This window comes from Homalodisca vitripennis, unplaced genomic scaffold, assembly GCF_021130785.1.
Source record: "Homalodisca vitripennis isolate AUS2020 unplaced genomic scaffold, UT_GWSS_2.1 ScUCBcl_1258;HRSCAF=4654, whole genome shotgun sequence".
Taxonomy (NCBI): Eukaryota; Metazoa; Arthropoda; class Insecta; order Hemiptera; family Cicadellidae; genus Homalodisca; species Homalodisca vitripennis.
The window spans coordinates 11,922-27,008 of record NW_025777390.1 but is presented as its reverse complement, the minus strand read 5'-3'; the positions used below and the strand labels follow the sequence as shown (position 1 = coordinate 27,008).

The 15,087-nt window shown below is 33.4% G+C and overlaps 2 protein-coding genes across 2 annotated transcripts; one reads left to right on the top strand and one right to left on the bottom strand.

Moving 5' to 3' along the window:
- Positions 1-306: 306 nt before the first annotated feature.
- Positions 307-1,020, bottom strand: LOC124371344. Its single transcript, XM_046829674.1, has one exon. It carries the CDS (start codon positions 1,018-1,020, stop codon positions 307-309), a length of 714 nt encoding a protein of 237 aa, XP_046685630.1.
- A 1,408-nt stretch (positions 1,021-2,428) lies between these two features.
- Positions 2,429-14,876, top strand: LOC124371345 (YEATS domain-containing protein 4-like). Its single transcript, XM_046829675.1, has 4 exons — positions 2,429-2,688; positions 6,953-7,234; positions 8,091-8,271; positions 14,658-14,876. The coding sequence occupies exons 1-4, from the start codon at positions 2,641-2,643 to the stop codon at positions 14,822-14,824; spliced, it is 678 nt and encodes a 225-aa protein (XP_046685631.1). The 5' UTR covers positions 2,429-2,640; the 3' UTR covers positions 14,825-14,876.
- The last annotated feature ends 211 nt before the right edge of the window (positions 14,877-15,087 follow it).

Sequence of the window (15,087 nt, the reverse complement as noted above, 5' to 3'; positions counted from 1 at the left end):
AACCGATGAAAAACGTGAAAAAAAATGCGAATTTTAAATTGCCAATAACTTGAAAATTATTGGATTTTTCGAAAAACTTTATAGATGATATTTTGCTTAAAATTAGGCCTTCTATCGATATCCGAGGTTATTTAGAAGAAAAAACAATTCACCCCCGAGAAGGGGTGGCAACCACCCCCAGGGTGGTTGCGGAGTTCAAATCATTTTCACTTTTGAAGTTAAGGGTAAGATGGACCTAATTCCAAAATTGTATGCAATTCGGTTCACAGTAAAAAAATTCGGACCAATAATGCTTCAATGACTGCACTAGCTATAGTGATGCAAGCCGGCTTTTGATTGCAGATTTGGATGCGATAAAGATGTCGAGGTGGATGGAATGTTGTTCCCTAGCCGCTGAATCCTCAGCATTGGGCCATTTGCTGCATAAGAGGAGGAAGCTGCGACATTGGTGAAAGAATTCATGACTCTGGTTCCAAACGATGCCTTGAAGTTGATTTTTTCTAGAAGGTCAGGGCAGTCCAACTCAGCGTTGATTAACCGGTAGAGAAACATCACATCCTGAATACAGCGTCTAGAACTGAGTGATGGTATGTTCAGGAAAGTAGCAATATCTTGTATGGGGACCTCTGTGTATCTATAACCAAGACGAACCCCAACAAGTCGCAAGAAACGTCTCTGTATCTTCTCAATATCATCCACAAGGTAGTGCTGGTGCGGTGACCAAACGACGCTGCAGTACTCGAGATGGGGTCTGACATGTGCATAGTACAAAATCTTCAATGAGTAAATGTCGTTAAAGGGCTTGGTGAGTCTCAGTATCAAGCCCAAGTTGCGAGCAGCCTTATTGCATATATTCCTGATGTGAAGTTCCCAAGATAGATTAGATGATAAAGTCACACCAAGATCCTTGACAGATAAGTTTCTATGAAGTGCATGACCTCTGATTGAGTAGGTGTGTAAGACTGGAGACTTATTGCGGTTGAAAGTGATGCAGCTGGACTTGTCAAGGTTGAGAGTCATTGAGTTAGCTTGAGACCATACATCTACTTGTGTGAGATCGTCCTGAAGGAGTAAAGCATCTTCAAGTTCTGAGTAAACAAGTTTAAAATAAAAATACGATACAATTATTTCATTGTGAATAGATCGTAATAACACTTGTTTAATGAAAACCGTATTGGATGTTAATTATGATTAATTGTATTAACATTTGTTTTCCTCAGTTGATACTTTTATGTTAAGTGTGAAATTCCTTCAGCCAACCAAAAGCGAAGTATCTTAACTAGCGCTCTTATGGGTGCAGTACCCGCTAGCGCACATAACTGAAGTAGAAGAAATAAATAATGGCCCATTAATGATCGGGCCTGATACGTGCACTCTAATCTATCCGTATTACAGAATTACGGAATCCAATAATTCATAAGTGCTTTTCAACATATTGTGTGATTTCTTGCGAGAGGCTTGAGTAAGCTCAAAATTACTATTTTTTTGTCCATTTACGGATTACAATTAAAGTGAAAAGAGTACGAATGTTTCTTCTAGGAAATGTTAAAAAGGAACAAAAGAGTTTGTAAATAAATAAAGAAATATATAGTAGGCTAATTGTAATCGTATCGTAAATCTGTATATTCGTAGCATTAGAGATCAGTAGGACTAAATTATTTTCATAATATGTATTACATAAATATTTCTGTAATATAAGTGTAATATTTCTTACATAAATATAAGTGTTTAAAATTGTAAACCAAACCTATGGTCATATATGGTCTTAAACTGAATGTCAGTTACATTACTATAATATAATTAGGAAACTTTTGTATTTACTATTAATGATGTCCGTGCTATGTTAGGTATTTAAGTCAGGTAATTGTTATTGATTTTTTCATATTTCTATAATTATGTTTTTGGTTGGATATTTACTCACAAGATTCTTTTTTAATCCCCTTAGTTTATTATAGCTATTACATAACTCTTATTACAGATTTTGTAGCGTAATTATTAATTTATTTACTACCAATTAAGGATCCACATTATAATATGTTGCTTTTGCCCTATTAATTTGAATATATTCCAATAGCACAAAAAATATATTTACTGTCATTTTAAGCCTATATGCAAAATATGATGAAATTATTACATTTTATTCGTTGTGCACCATCTCACATTTTGTAAAGTGTCTTTGGAGTTATAAAGAAAGTTCAATACTAATATAATTAATTCTATATAATTTCTATGTTTTGCAGATATATTCGGATATGAAACGACTCATTAATTCGTAATAGATAAGAAATCAGAACCGTTCCGAACTAAGGTCGCTATCAGACAGACGCATGTTCAGGGTTTGTCGGCACTGCTTGGCTCTGACCAGTCGACGAATTTTCGGGATTTATCGGTACTGCTCGGCTCTGCTCGGCTCTGCCCCCACTCTTTCTCTCCGCCGGTTGCCATTTTTAGCCGCTTCATTCTGCGTGAGAAGCCTGTGGTGTCAGTTAGTTTTGGACGTTCTGTTGTTTGAAAAAGTGAGGTTAAGAACCAGATCTTTGTCAGTTAACAAATAAAATGGAGTTGTGATTAGTAATTACTGGCATTTTAGACATTTCTTCAATAATATTGTAATTTTTAAAAGTTGTAATAAATCATACTATGGCTGTTCCACCAGAATTTGGCCCTGATTCAGGAGGAAGACTAAAAGTAAGTAATAATCCAGACTACATTTGTTTATTTGTTTTATTTCTGGAAAACATCTTTACCGAAGTGTGAAAGCTAATAAATCTAACTTTATTACTCCTTTTAGTTTTTTTCCAATAGGAGTTATTTATAACTTAAGAATATGAATAAGTAACCTATAAGTATAACATATATTGAGGTAATTTTCTCTATTCAATATCTGTATCATTCCTCTCTTAAGTATTTTTCTGGGCTGAATCAGTTTCAGTAAATGATTACTTTAGCCATTTCACAATATTCATTTTTTTTTAAGGAAAATGCGTTTAATATAATTAAGTTTAGGAAAGCCTGAAAATAAAATAATATCTTAAAGGAAACTAACTAGTTGAACAGGCTGACAGCTGTGCCTTTGGTCATCAGCACAGGGAAGAACCTACCCCAACCTTCCATAGCACCATAAGCCTAGGGGGGGGGCTGCAGTATAGTAAGCGGCTACCACCATAATCGAATCATCAATATTCATGATTATCTAAAGTACTAAAACCATAATGTGGAACTGAATTAGGATGTATTTCAAATTACAGTATAGTTCATCTGTTTTTATGGGTAGGGTACGATAAGCGGACCCGGTTTTTGATATCGAAATTGCCATGAATGATATTACTTAATCATAACCACCGATATAATCAATCGATATTGATTAATTATTTTGAACAAATAACTTAAATAATCTATATCAACAGCTGTAAACACTTTCAAATAATACACGTAAGGTAATATTTCAATTTTACATATAAGTATCATTTGATTATTAAAAATGGCAGTCAATTTTAGAAAACTACACGACATTGCTTTGAAAGATGATAAGACATGTTTTACGTGGCTTCAACATGTTGGACTCATACCGAAAAATCAATTATGTGAAATTTGTGGGAAAGAAACAACTGTAACTGTGAGAGGAGCAAATATGGTCGTCTTCAGTTTTCCTAATTTTACTTTAATAATTTATTTCATTACTGTAAATATTAAATCCATATTTTAATTTAAAACATATGATTGTTATTGAAGACTATAGATACTTTTATATCGATTGATAGTCAAGGATTTGAGATACGAATATTAGGTATCGATGATTACATTCTTCGATATAAAAAAAACCGGGTTCGCTTATCTTCGCCTACCCGTTTTTATATCTAAGAGAAGTAGAAATTATGTGGGTTACTTGTGTTTATAAAATGTAACATCCAAAACAGTATAACGTTTAGTTAGTTTTTACTATTTTGAAGGATATACGTACGTGTATGACTGCTTCTAACACAAATAACACATGTACATTGCAATTGTACTTGCAGTCATTGCTCAAATGCAATAAAAATGATTTTACTTTTTTTTAATCAATTTGGAGCAAAATTGAATAACAGTACGTTAAAAGAGCTGATAGCAATTAATTGTAAATAATTATAATTAAAATGTTTTTATATTTGATTGTTTAGGAATTTCTAATTGATAAATATGTATCCTTATTCAGTTGTGGTTGTGGCTGCTTACTATACTGCAGCCCCTAGGGGGTAGAGTACAATAAGCGGATCCGGTCTTTATATTGATTTGTATAATCATCGATACTCAATATTCGTATATCGAATACGAGTCTATCTATCACATCAACATTTCCATATTCTTAATAACAATTATATTTTATATTAAAATAATTAATATAGTTACAATCTCATAAATATTAAAGGAACTATAAAGATCAAACAAGCAACTAGAACTGGAAATAGGAAAAAGTCATATAATAACAAAATGATAAAAATAACAGAAAATATGAAATATGTAACTATTTGTATTTTTTCTCCTGGGTAGGAATGATTAACTACTTTTAAGAAGTTATTGAAAGCATCCTCTCTAGAAAACCATACTTCTCTTATCTGTACAAATACACAACTGCAGGCAGGTCAGCTGACATGCCACTTTTTAAACTTTGTTTCACAGTTCTCCAAGAGCTTTCGACTGTCTGTTATTTTCTATAAAAGATAAAACATTTATTATATGAAGAAGTATTTATACAATTTAATTATCGTTCAAGATCAGTTGGTTATATCGATAGTTGTGTAATTAAGTAATATCGTTTGTCAATATCGATATAAAAACCGGGTCCGCTTATCGTACTCTATTCAGTCTAGGTGCTTCCCCATACTGATGTTGAGAAACGTAAAATATCACTCAAGATAGGGTTGCACTTTACTTGAGCCATATCAGCTATAGGCCTAATAATCTCAAACCACTTTTATCAATTTCTTAAAATACCGGTAGTATGTTTTCATTCCCAGAATGAATTTTTAGGCGGTCTCATAACTGCACAATAACTGATAGGCCTAATATGTTTGAAATTTTAGGGGTACTTTAGTATTATCCAGAGGCCACTATATTGGATGAGTTTTATTTATAGAGGACCAAAATAAACTTCATTATATATTACTAGTATACTTATTAGTCCTTTTTTCATAATGAATCGAAAAATACCCAATGAGTCATACTTCGTGTCAGCAAATCGTCTCTAAATAGGCCTAGACGAGCAACCCTTCAAGTAGGCCTAGACGCACAAATCACCTGTCATCTGCTGTTCTTTTAGTTTTTGTTTTAATTGATTGTCGTGCATTTGATTAATTTATAATTTCATCATGAATAATTATCTTTGCCTCTGGGATTTACCTCAAATTGATGAGGAAATTTTTTTATTGGCAGAATACATGCAGCAATCGGCAGGAGTGGGGATGCATTCAACTCAATTCTCGTCGGCATAGCTTCCTGATGGGAAGTAGAATACAATAACCGTTCGTTGTAATGACTTGTAAATTTCAAAACAGGTTAAATAAAGTCTGTTCTTTTTAATATTGCAATTCAATTTGGTCACCGATAAGGAAAACACATTCAAAAATAGTGGCCTTCGGATAATACCAAAGTACCATTATCTAGAATAGTCCAACAATCTAGGGTACCAAGGGGAATCTGGGTTCCTGGGTGAGGGGATAACAAACTAAGGAGGGGTAGGAAGGAAAGGGGGAATAAACAACCCCAACACAGGCCAACAAAGTAGAAGAAATAGGCTAACGAAATAGAAGAAATGTTAGAGGTCTGAGCATTTTTGCAACAGTTTCTCCCTCTATTTTAACGTTTATTTCATCGTCCTCTCCTCGTTTCTAGATATTTTTCCAACTTTTTCTAACTATATCTATCTTGCGCATATCGTAGATAGCTATAGTTATTTTTAGCTATTTTGTGGTTAGGCAGAATTTTCTGCGTTTTAAATTCCAAAATAAAAAGATGTTGTGCTTTGTGTCCTGGTGTCACCATTAGCCATTTTGTGTTCACTTCTTCAGTTAAGTTTGGTTTTCCTGGTTCTCTGAACAATAGAGTTATTTTCAACGAGTGGTGAAGTAATACAACCAGTGATATATAACTGGAGTGGATGTTCTGTTATGTTTTTAGACAGCAATGAATAATTCTGAGTTTTTAACAGGTTTTCTTTGTGTGATACATGTGGTGGCCATTGTCCTCTAGCTGAGGATACACTGTTATTTCGTTGCTTTCTCAGAGCAGCCGAGAAGTTGTATCCTCCTCTTCGTTGAATATTTTATAATTTTCTATTATTTTATTTATTCTTGTATTGACTAGTTGGCCTCCGGCTAGGCCACTTTTCTAACATCAGATTATGATTAAAGAATTTTGGATATAGCAGAAAGAGGCACTCATGTGATCTGAGCTCGACTTTAGGCAATAGCTCGAGGATGTTTTTCTTTTTAGCCAGCAGTGCAGGGCGGTCTATACTCGTAGAAGAATAGAGTATAGACAGAGCCAGCAAACATTGTAACGGTTAACAAGCCTCCTACACAGCCAGGACCTACTGTTCTGACATCAACTTCTCGTAGAAGAATAGAGTATAGACAGAGCCAGCAAATATTGTAACAGTTAACAAGCCTCCTACACAGCCAGGACCTACTGTTCTGACATCAACTTCTTGTAGAAGATTAGAGCATAGACAGAGCCAGCAAACATTGTAACGGTTAACAAGCCTCCTACACAGCCAGGACCTACTGTTCTGACATCAACTTCTTGTAGAAGAATAGAGTATAGACAGAGCCAGCAAATATTGTACAGTGAACTAGCAGCCTACACAGCCAGGACCTACTGTTCTGACATCAACTTCTTGTAGAAGTACCATCTATTCAACAAAAGCATTGATTTTAACGAATGCTGAAAATTTTTAACAGTCCGACTATTTTTTCAGGGAGTGACTATTGTGAAACCCATAGTTTACGGAAATATTGCACGTTACTTCGGGGAGAAGCGCAAGGAGGATGGCCACACCCACCAGTGGACAGTCTATGTGAAACCTTACCTCAACGAGGACATGTCGTCTTATGTCAAGAAAGTGCACTTCAAGCTGCACGAGAGCTACGCTAACCCCAACCGAGTGGTGACCAAGCCACCATACGAAGTCACCGAGACTGGCTGGGGAGAGTTTGAAATTGTCATCAAGATTTATTTTCATGACCCAAATGAACGTCCGGTAAGTTATTAAATACATTACTTGTTCTTATAAATGCATGACAAATACGTTCATTGGCTGTTATGGCTGGAAAGACAACACTAGTAATGTTGTTTCCTGATCATTACTATGTGCTTGACCTACTTGTGTGCAAGAAATATTTGTTTCTTTTAGTAGGGTTAATGTAAATAAATAGTAACATCAACTCAGATATTTCTTGATATTGTATGAGCATCATTAAGAGATTGTGTGCATACTGACCTTACAGACTCCACACTGTGTATTGTATTTGCCGTTAATTTATTTAATTTACTAACAAACATCAACTGAAATCAAATCACATTTTTTTATTATATGTTTTAAGTAAAAATAAAAAAGGTGTATATTATTTGTAAGTGCAGTCTTATGTTTTTAAAATAGGCAGCCGCTTTAGTAATAAATAGTTATTTACTCGTACCTTTATAGTGGATCTTTTTGAGTTATTGTAGGACATGTAAAAAAGACAATTTTGTATGTCATGATTAGTTCTTTAACATATCAGAACAACTGTTAAGAAGTCTATATAAATCCTTTAATACAAGCATAAATGAAGACGAAAACAATAATGTGAGATAATTAGAATGTTGTAAACTGACAAATATTGACTTGTAGAAAACAATAATGTGAGATAATTAGAATGTTGTAAACTGACAAATATTGACTTGTAGAAAACAATAATGTGAGATAATTAGAATGTTGTAAACTGACAAATATTGACTTGTAGAAAACAATAATGTGAGATAATTAGAATGTTGGAAACTGACAAATATTGACTTGTAGAAAACAATAATGTGAGATAATTAGAACGTTGGAAACTGACAAATATTGACTTGTACAGGTGACCCTGTACCACATTCTGAAGCTGTTCCAATCTGCGGCCGATGTGAGCTTGGGCCGTAAGACACTTGTGTCTGAGTTCTACGAGGAGATGGTGTTCCAAGATCCCACAGCCTTCATGCAGCACTTGCTGACGACAACACGCCAGATCACTATGGGCCCTTGGAAACATGATACTGACTGTAAGTAACTGAGAAACTTCCATTAGACACATCAGTAATACAAATACAGTACTCCATACCGAATATGTGTTATAAGCAATTACAATTAACACATAATCATGATTTTAAAATTTATTTAATAAAATAAAAGTTTCTGAAGTGAAACATTTACGAGTTTGAGACTAATTCCTATTTATAATGCAGGTAAGGAGCTACCACCTCACATTGTAAACATTTTTTCTTTAATGTATGTTATTCAATCAATTTATTGTTTTAAGACTTTACAAGTATTAACAACGTTAATATTACAGCTTCAAGCTAAGTCTAGATATACTTATAAATATAGATATAGTATAAATTACATATAAACTATTACATTTCAAATTTATACTTTTTATAATTTGATAATTTTTGTATATCACGGTGTAAAAAGAGTTGTTAAAAAAATGCCATCAATTAGTTAAAATAAATTACTTCAATTAAATGACAATTAAAAGATTTAAAACCATGGAATTAATCAACAAAACTAAAATATTCAGCAATTAATAAAATATTTATAAATAAACTAACAATAACAACAGGAGGTTATAGACTAATTTAAAAATAACACGAAAAAATCGGGCATAAAGAGTTGAGACAAACAACATCTCTCATACAGCAATTTAACTAACTCCAAAAAAACTCCTGAAGGCTGTAAAAAGGATTAACCAGTAACACCTATAACGCTTCTTTCTGAAAATTGAGTCAGGATATTTATCAACCAATGGTATTAATTTATTGAAAACTTTTAGTGAAATTATTTTGTGACTGTTCATGGTTTTACTGAGACGGTTAAATTCAATTACCAAATTATTTTGATTCCCGATATTGTAGTTATGAATATTGGATCTGAAGTCTAATTTATCTGGGTTTTTCCATAATATACACTACCAAATCAAAAATATACAAATTGATTACCGTAGGTTTTCCTGAGCTATGAAAAGGGGCCTACAGTGGTCTAATGGCAATGGATAATTTGAAAGTATAACAGATTTTCATACATTTACCAATGTTAATATTACAAAAATATAACACTATGTTGTATACAAAACACAAACACACAATGGCTTTGAGATCACACCACCTTGCATGCTATACAATAAAACTCTGCTTATCCCAGAGACAATAAGTTATAAATAACAACAAACATGTTGGATTTTGAAGACAGTATTGTATATGTGCCAAAGTCGTATTTAAACGTAACAAACAGTACAAACAGTTATTATATAATATACAGTAATATAGAAAATTTCAAAAAATCTTTGATTGATTTTTGCGCTAACCTCTTTCCCCTTTCGGATGCCGCGATTTAGCACAGGAATGAGACACTTTATGGGTGATATCGTCTGTGTGGCTCTTCAGGTTCTTACGGATTGTCATCACTAGTTCCATTTGAACATCTTCATTGCACCACACACAGATGTCTTCATTTTCTATCTGCTGATCATAAGGAAGCTTCAGACAGGCTTTCATTGTTTTGCTGATAACATTTTCTTTATGCTTTGGCAAATTATAAAGTTTTCTCCACGATTTTTGAAGTGTTTCAATAATATAAGTTTCAATAATATAAAATAAAAACTACATCCAAAACTAAATCTAAAAATCAATTGTTATTATTAAAAAATACCCTTTTCAAATTCCTCTATAGAGTACAAAGCTAAACCTGTCAAAAATGCTTTTAACTTTTTCTTAAATATATTACAATTGTCCTCTTTTTTAATTTCTTCTGGTAACTTTTTCAAGAATTTATTTCCTGCAAATGTTGTTTTTTTTTTTGTAGAACTCCAGACGGTAACTTGGAAAATTAGACTCATTTTTGTGTCGTGTATTGTACGAGTGAATAAAATAATGTTGATCCCTTAGTGGGTTGTATCTTAGGAACATTATGCACTCATAAATAAATAGCCCATAAACGGTCAATATTTTTAATTCTTTGAACTTTTCTTTGACAGAATCATTAAAATTCAGATGTAACATGACTCTGACTGCTCTTTTTTGGACTTTCAATATTTCCGTGAGGTTTTCCATTTTTGTTGTTCCATATACACAAATGCCATAGGCTATGTGAGACTGGATATGAGAATAATAAATCAATTTTAAAGTTTCGAAACTACACAAATTTAACATCTTTCGAATTGCAAATAGGCCTGAATTTATTTTGTTTAAAACCAATTTAGTATGTTCATCCCATGACAAATTACTATCAACCAATAATCCTAGAAATTTTATCTGATCAACCCTCTCAATTACACTGTCATTAATTTCAATATTTAAATCTAAAATTTGATTGGATTGTTTTGTTTTAAAATTTACAAGCTTGGTTTTATCAGAATTTAGAGTTAAATTGTGGTTTTGAAAAAATTGTTCAATACAGGCCAATTCGATTGAGGTCAGTAACTCTATCTCTTCTACTGTCTTCCCTGAAACTTTCAAGTTAGAGTCGTCAGCATAGAGACAAAGTCCTGAATAAGGCTCAAAATTTAAACATTTTGCTATGTTATTTAAATAACACAAAAAAAGGAGAGGTCCTAAAATGGAGCCTTGCGGTACCCCTACATTTATTGATTCAAGGTTGGATTGAAATTTAACTACATAATTTTTTTCAGTAATGTGGTTAATTTGAACAAATTGTATTCTATTAGAAAGATATGATTCAAACCAACTTAATGCATTGTTTTTTATACCCAACTCTTGCAGCTTCAGCAATAGCAGTGAATGATTCACACTGTCAAATGCTTTAGACAGGTCCATAAAAATTCCTATTACTTTTTCTCCTCTGTCTATTGCCTCTATAATTGATTCAATAAAGCTTACCACTGCTGTGATTGTTGATTTTTGTTTTCTGAAGCCATGTTGAATAGTCTCCAGAATATCATTATTCTCTAAAAATTGCATAAGTCTGCTATAAACTACTTTTTCATAAATTTTTGATAGTGATGGCAACAGTGATACTGGTCGATAATTTTTAATATCCAAGGGGTCATTTTTTTTGTAGATTGGGATAACTTTTGCAATTTTGAGTTGATCAGGAAAAATACCACAAATAAATGATGAATTTATTAAATGTACTAATACTTTGCTCAGTTGTTTATTCACAGTTTTTATGATTGTCATTGGGATGTCATCATGGCCACTTGAAAATTTGTTTTGAAAAGAGTTTATTATCTTTTGGATTTCCATCTCATCTGTTTGTGTTAAATAAAATATTTTTTCAAAATTAGAACCAAATAAATTTTGCCCACTAATGACCGATAGATTATTGTTTATGCAGGTGCCATTGTCCGTATTTACATTGGCAGATATCATTCCTGTAAAGAATTCATTGAAAATTTTACTTATTTAGATTGCTAACTGCATCCCAAGCCGTTGCGATCCAAAAAACTTTGATTATTACTTCTTTCAGAGTTCCTGTAACACTCCTCCCATCGTCTAGACGTGAAATAATAGTCTGGAGAAGTCTACATCTGTAGTTTATTATTCATGTTCTCAAGAACTGATTGATCTAGAGGCTGTAGTAGCGAGGTCACATTAGGGGTAAAAACATGGCTTTAATATCACCACTACAAAGCTATTCCTCATCAAGGTGTGAAGGTGCGTTGTCCGTCAATAGGATTGCTTTTCGGGGAAGGTTTCTTTTTCTTTTAAATGCCTTGAAAACAGGCACAAACTCTTTAAAAAAACCATTCCTTAACAAAACTAGTTGTTCGCTATGCATTTTTTTGTTTCAGTACATGGTGGCCAAACAGTTAACATTGATGTGTTTAAAAGCCCTGGGTTTGTGGGCCTTTCCAATCTGTAGAGATCTGAGTTTAAATATTCCTGATGAATTGGAGCATGCTAAGATTGTGACACGCTCTTTTCTCTTCTTAAATCCTTGGGCGGATTTTTCAGATTTAGCCGCCAAAGTTATAGTCGGCAGCATACGAAAATTGAGCCCAGTCATCGCAATTAGACAATTGGTCAGATGTCAGACCAGACTTCAAAGAACTTCTGCCAAATTATTTTGAAATTCTGAAATTTCTGAAGAATCTACCAATAATGTTTTACCAACAATATTCAACTGCCTAATACCGTTTTGTTTTTCCACCCGTCTAATCATCCATAGCTGGCTGTAAAACTTCCATAGCCATCCTTAAACATTTTATGAAATTCTATTGCCATTGCTTGTATTATTACACCGGTTATAGGGCTGCCCAAACTCTGCATTTGAGTAAACCATAAAAACAAGGCTTCTGATATCAGCTCATATTCGCCTTTCTTCATTGTTTCCTGTAATAAACTGCTAACAAATCCACTTTATTAACAAATTTATCAATGTTGTGTCGGTTCCATCTCCAATCACCAACAGTCACTTCACCGACTTCTAGATCTGCAGCCACCATTTTAATCGTCTCAACATATTAATACTTTCATTTATTCTTCCAGAGGAGTCACACGCCTTTTTCATTTTCCACTCATGTTGTAACACTAACACTGTACACTTCCCACACCTAAAAACACAGGTGGACCGCAAGTAATAAAAATAACAAACAAAATTAACATGTCCAAATAACCTGTGTAACGGACTAGCAGTAAGAACGTCTGTGGCGTTCTAGAAATGTGACAACGTTGCAGTGTCACTCAGTGAATGTTAATTCCTATAGGCTACACTCAGACAAGCCTCCATCAAACAAACGTCGGCTGTTGTTATTGTTGTTGTTTACCTTTCTTAGGTTATAGTTCTAGTTGTTAAGTATGGGTGAACATTTTAGAGATCGATCAAATGATCTTAGAGTGCTCGTTTTGGAACATCTTATATCTAGTGATGACAGAGTTTATTCTGACATTGAGGTAAATCCCAATAATAATAATGTAAACTACGATAGTGATGACAATTAGACTGACTTTTCCTCTGGTAGTGGAAATATTTATGAACCTAATAGAGAAGATCTTTCTAATGACAATAGAGATGAACATGACAGTGAATTTGATTGTACATAACCTAACATAGGTCTAGATCTTCCTGGACCATCCAATGTTAGGCCTAATCCTAACTTATGTCATAGTCCAAATGAAACAAGTCCTAGTGTGTCTACCAACAACACTTCAGTTTCTACTTATATAGGCCTTAGATGGATAAATATTTTCCCACCTGAACCAAATAGCAAACACCATTTTTAGTCTGGGATTTTTGTACCGGATCTCAAAACTCTCCAGTCCCATATTTTACTTTTAGCAATTCTTTACAAACGCTATTTGGCGTCTCATTGCAAGGGAAACTGATAAATATGCAGGAAAACCGTACATGACACCAGGGAATCAGGGGGAATGAAGAGACAAGTAGGCTTCACAGTTGGGTGGATGTGACAATCCAAGAAATGAAAAAAATGTATTGGCATTCTTATCAGTATGGTAACTACATCAAGAAATAGCATTGAAAATTATTGGGATACAACTCCTTATCAGCACATTAATTTTTATCCAAAAACCATGACTTTGACATGTTTTCAACTTCAAACCCACTGGTAAAACATTTTGACCATGATCCTTAGAACAAAGTAAGAGAATGATGAGCTAAATAAAAATTTCACTACACATTTTACGCCTAAATAGAACATATTTATAGACGAGAGTCTAATTGGGATGAAAAATAGGACTTCATATATCCAGTACCTACCTAACCATAGGCATAACCATGCGAGACACTGCCGTTTTGGCTTGTAAAATTTTGAAGTTCCTTCTAATCTTCTATTCACAAACTTACCTTTTAGAATTGAAGGTAACAGTGAAACTCTTATGTGTAGCTGAGCACACGATTTGCAATCTTCGGTATTTCTATGATGATGGTGAGTTTCCCCAAAATGACATTGTTTTGAGCGTTTTGTTGAATTGTGGAAATTGTAAATTGTGCACCTTATTTCATATTTCTGCGCAACAGCCTTTTTGAAGCTTCAGTGTGGCAATAGACGTGCCTATAGGAAAAAATGCTGGAGAGGGCAACTAACTGCGAGGTTCAGAATCCTTGTCAATCATTAAATTATTAATCAGCAGATAATTTTTTAATAATGCAATTTATTTTGTATATTATATTGTAGTATATTTTTATTTTTTTAGTTATTTGTACTACGAAGCTTTTAGGACGTTTAACAAAAGAGTCTGTGATGAATGTTAATGTAGTAATGCAGAAACCTTCTCTATAATATTCTGTTCATAGATGATCCAGTCAGTATAGTGACTAAAGTTTGAAATTATGACAGTTATGTTCTGTATGCATTATAAGCTGGCAGTTTTATATTTTAATCCTCTGGTTCACAAGCTATTTAGACACTTTTAGACTTTCTGTACATTAGCATTAGATTAAAATAATAAATAGATTTTATTTCTTTCAGTTGAAGAGAAAAAGGACATGACATTAGCGAATATAATTGCGGCTGAGAACAAAATTCGTCCTGAAATAACGGAGCTGAAAGAGCGACTGAAATTGGCAGAAGAAACTATTTCAAAGTTCAAAGCAGAAATAGCTGCAGCCTCAGTAGGCGCATCATCTGTCACATAGTTTTTAATAATACACATTGTATTTATAGGGTTAAATAAAATATTGTTTTATATTTTCATGTTTGGTTATTTACATGTTTTGTACATATAAGCTTACATTAGAGGCCCATCTCAGAATCTGTTTATTCTGTCCAAAGCACAACCTAAAGTTATTAGAGGCAACTTAGTAATAAATGGTATAATTTAATATGCAACCAATAATAGCGTTTTCTGTTGCTGGATTGTGTTGGAGTATATAGAGTATTTAGGCTATGTTTGATGTAG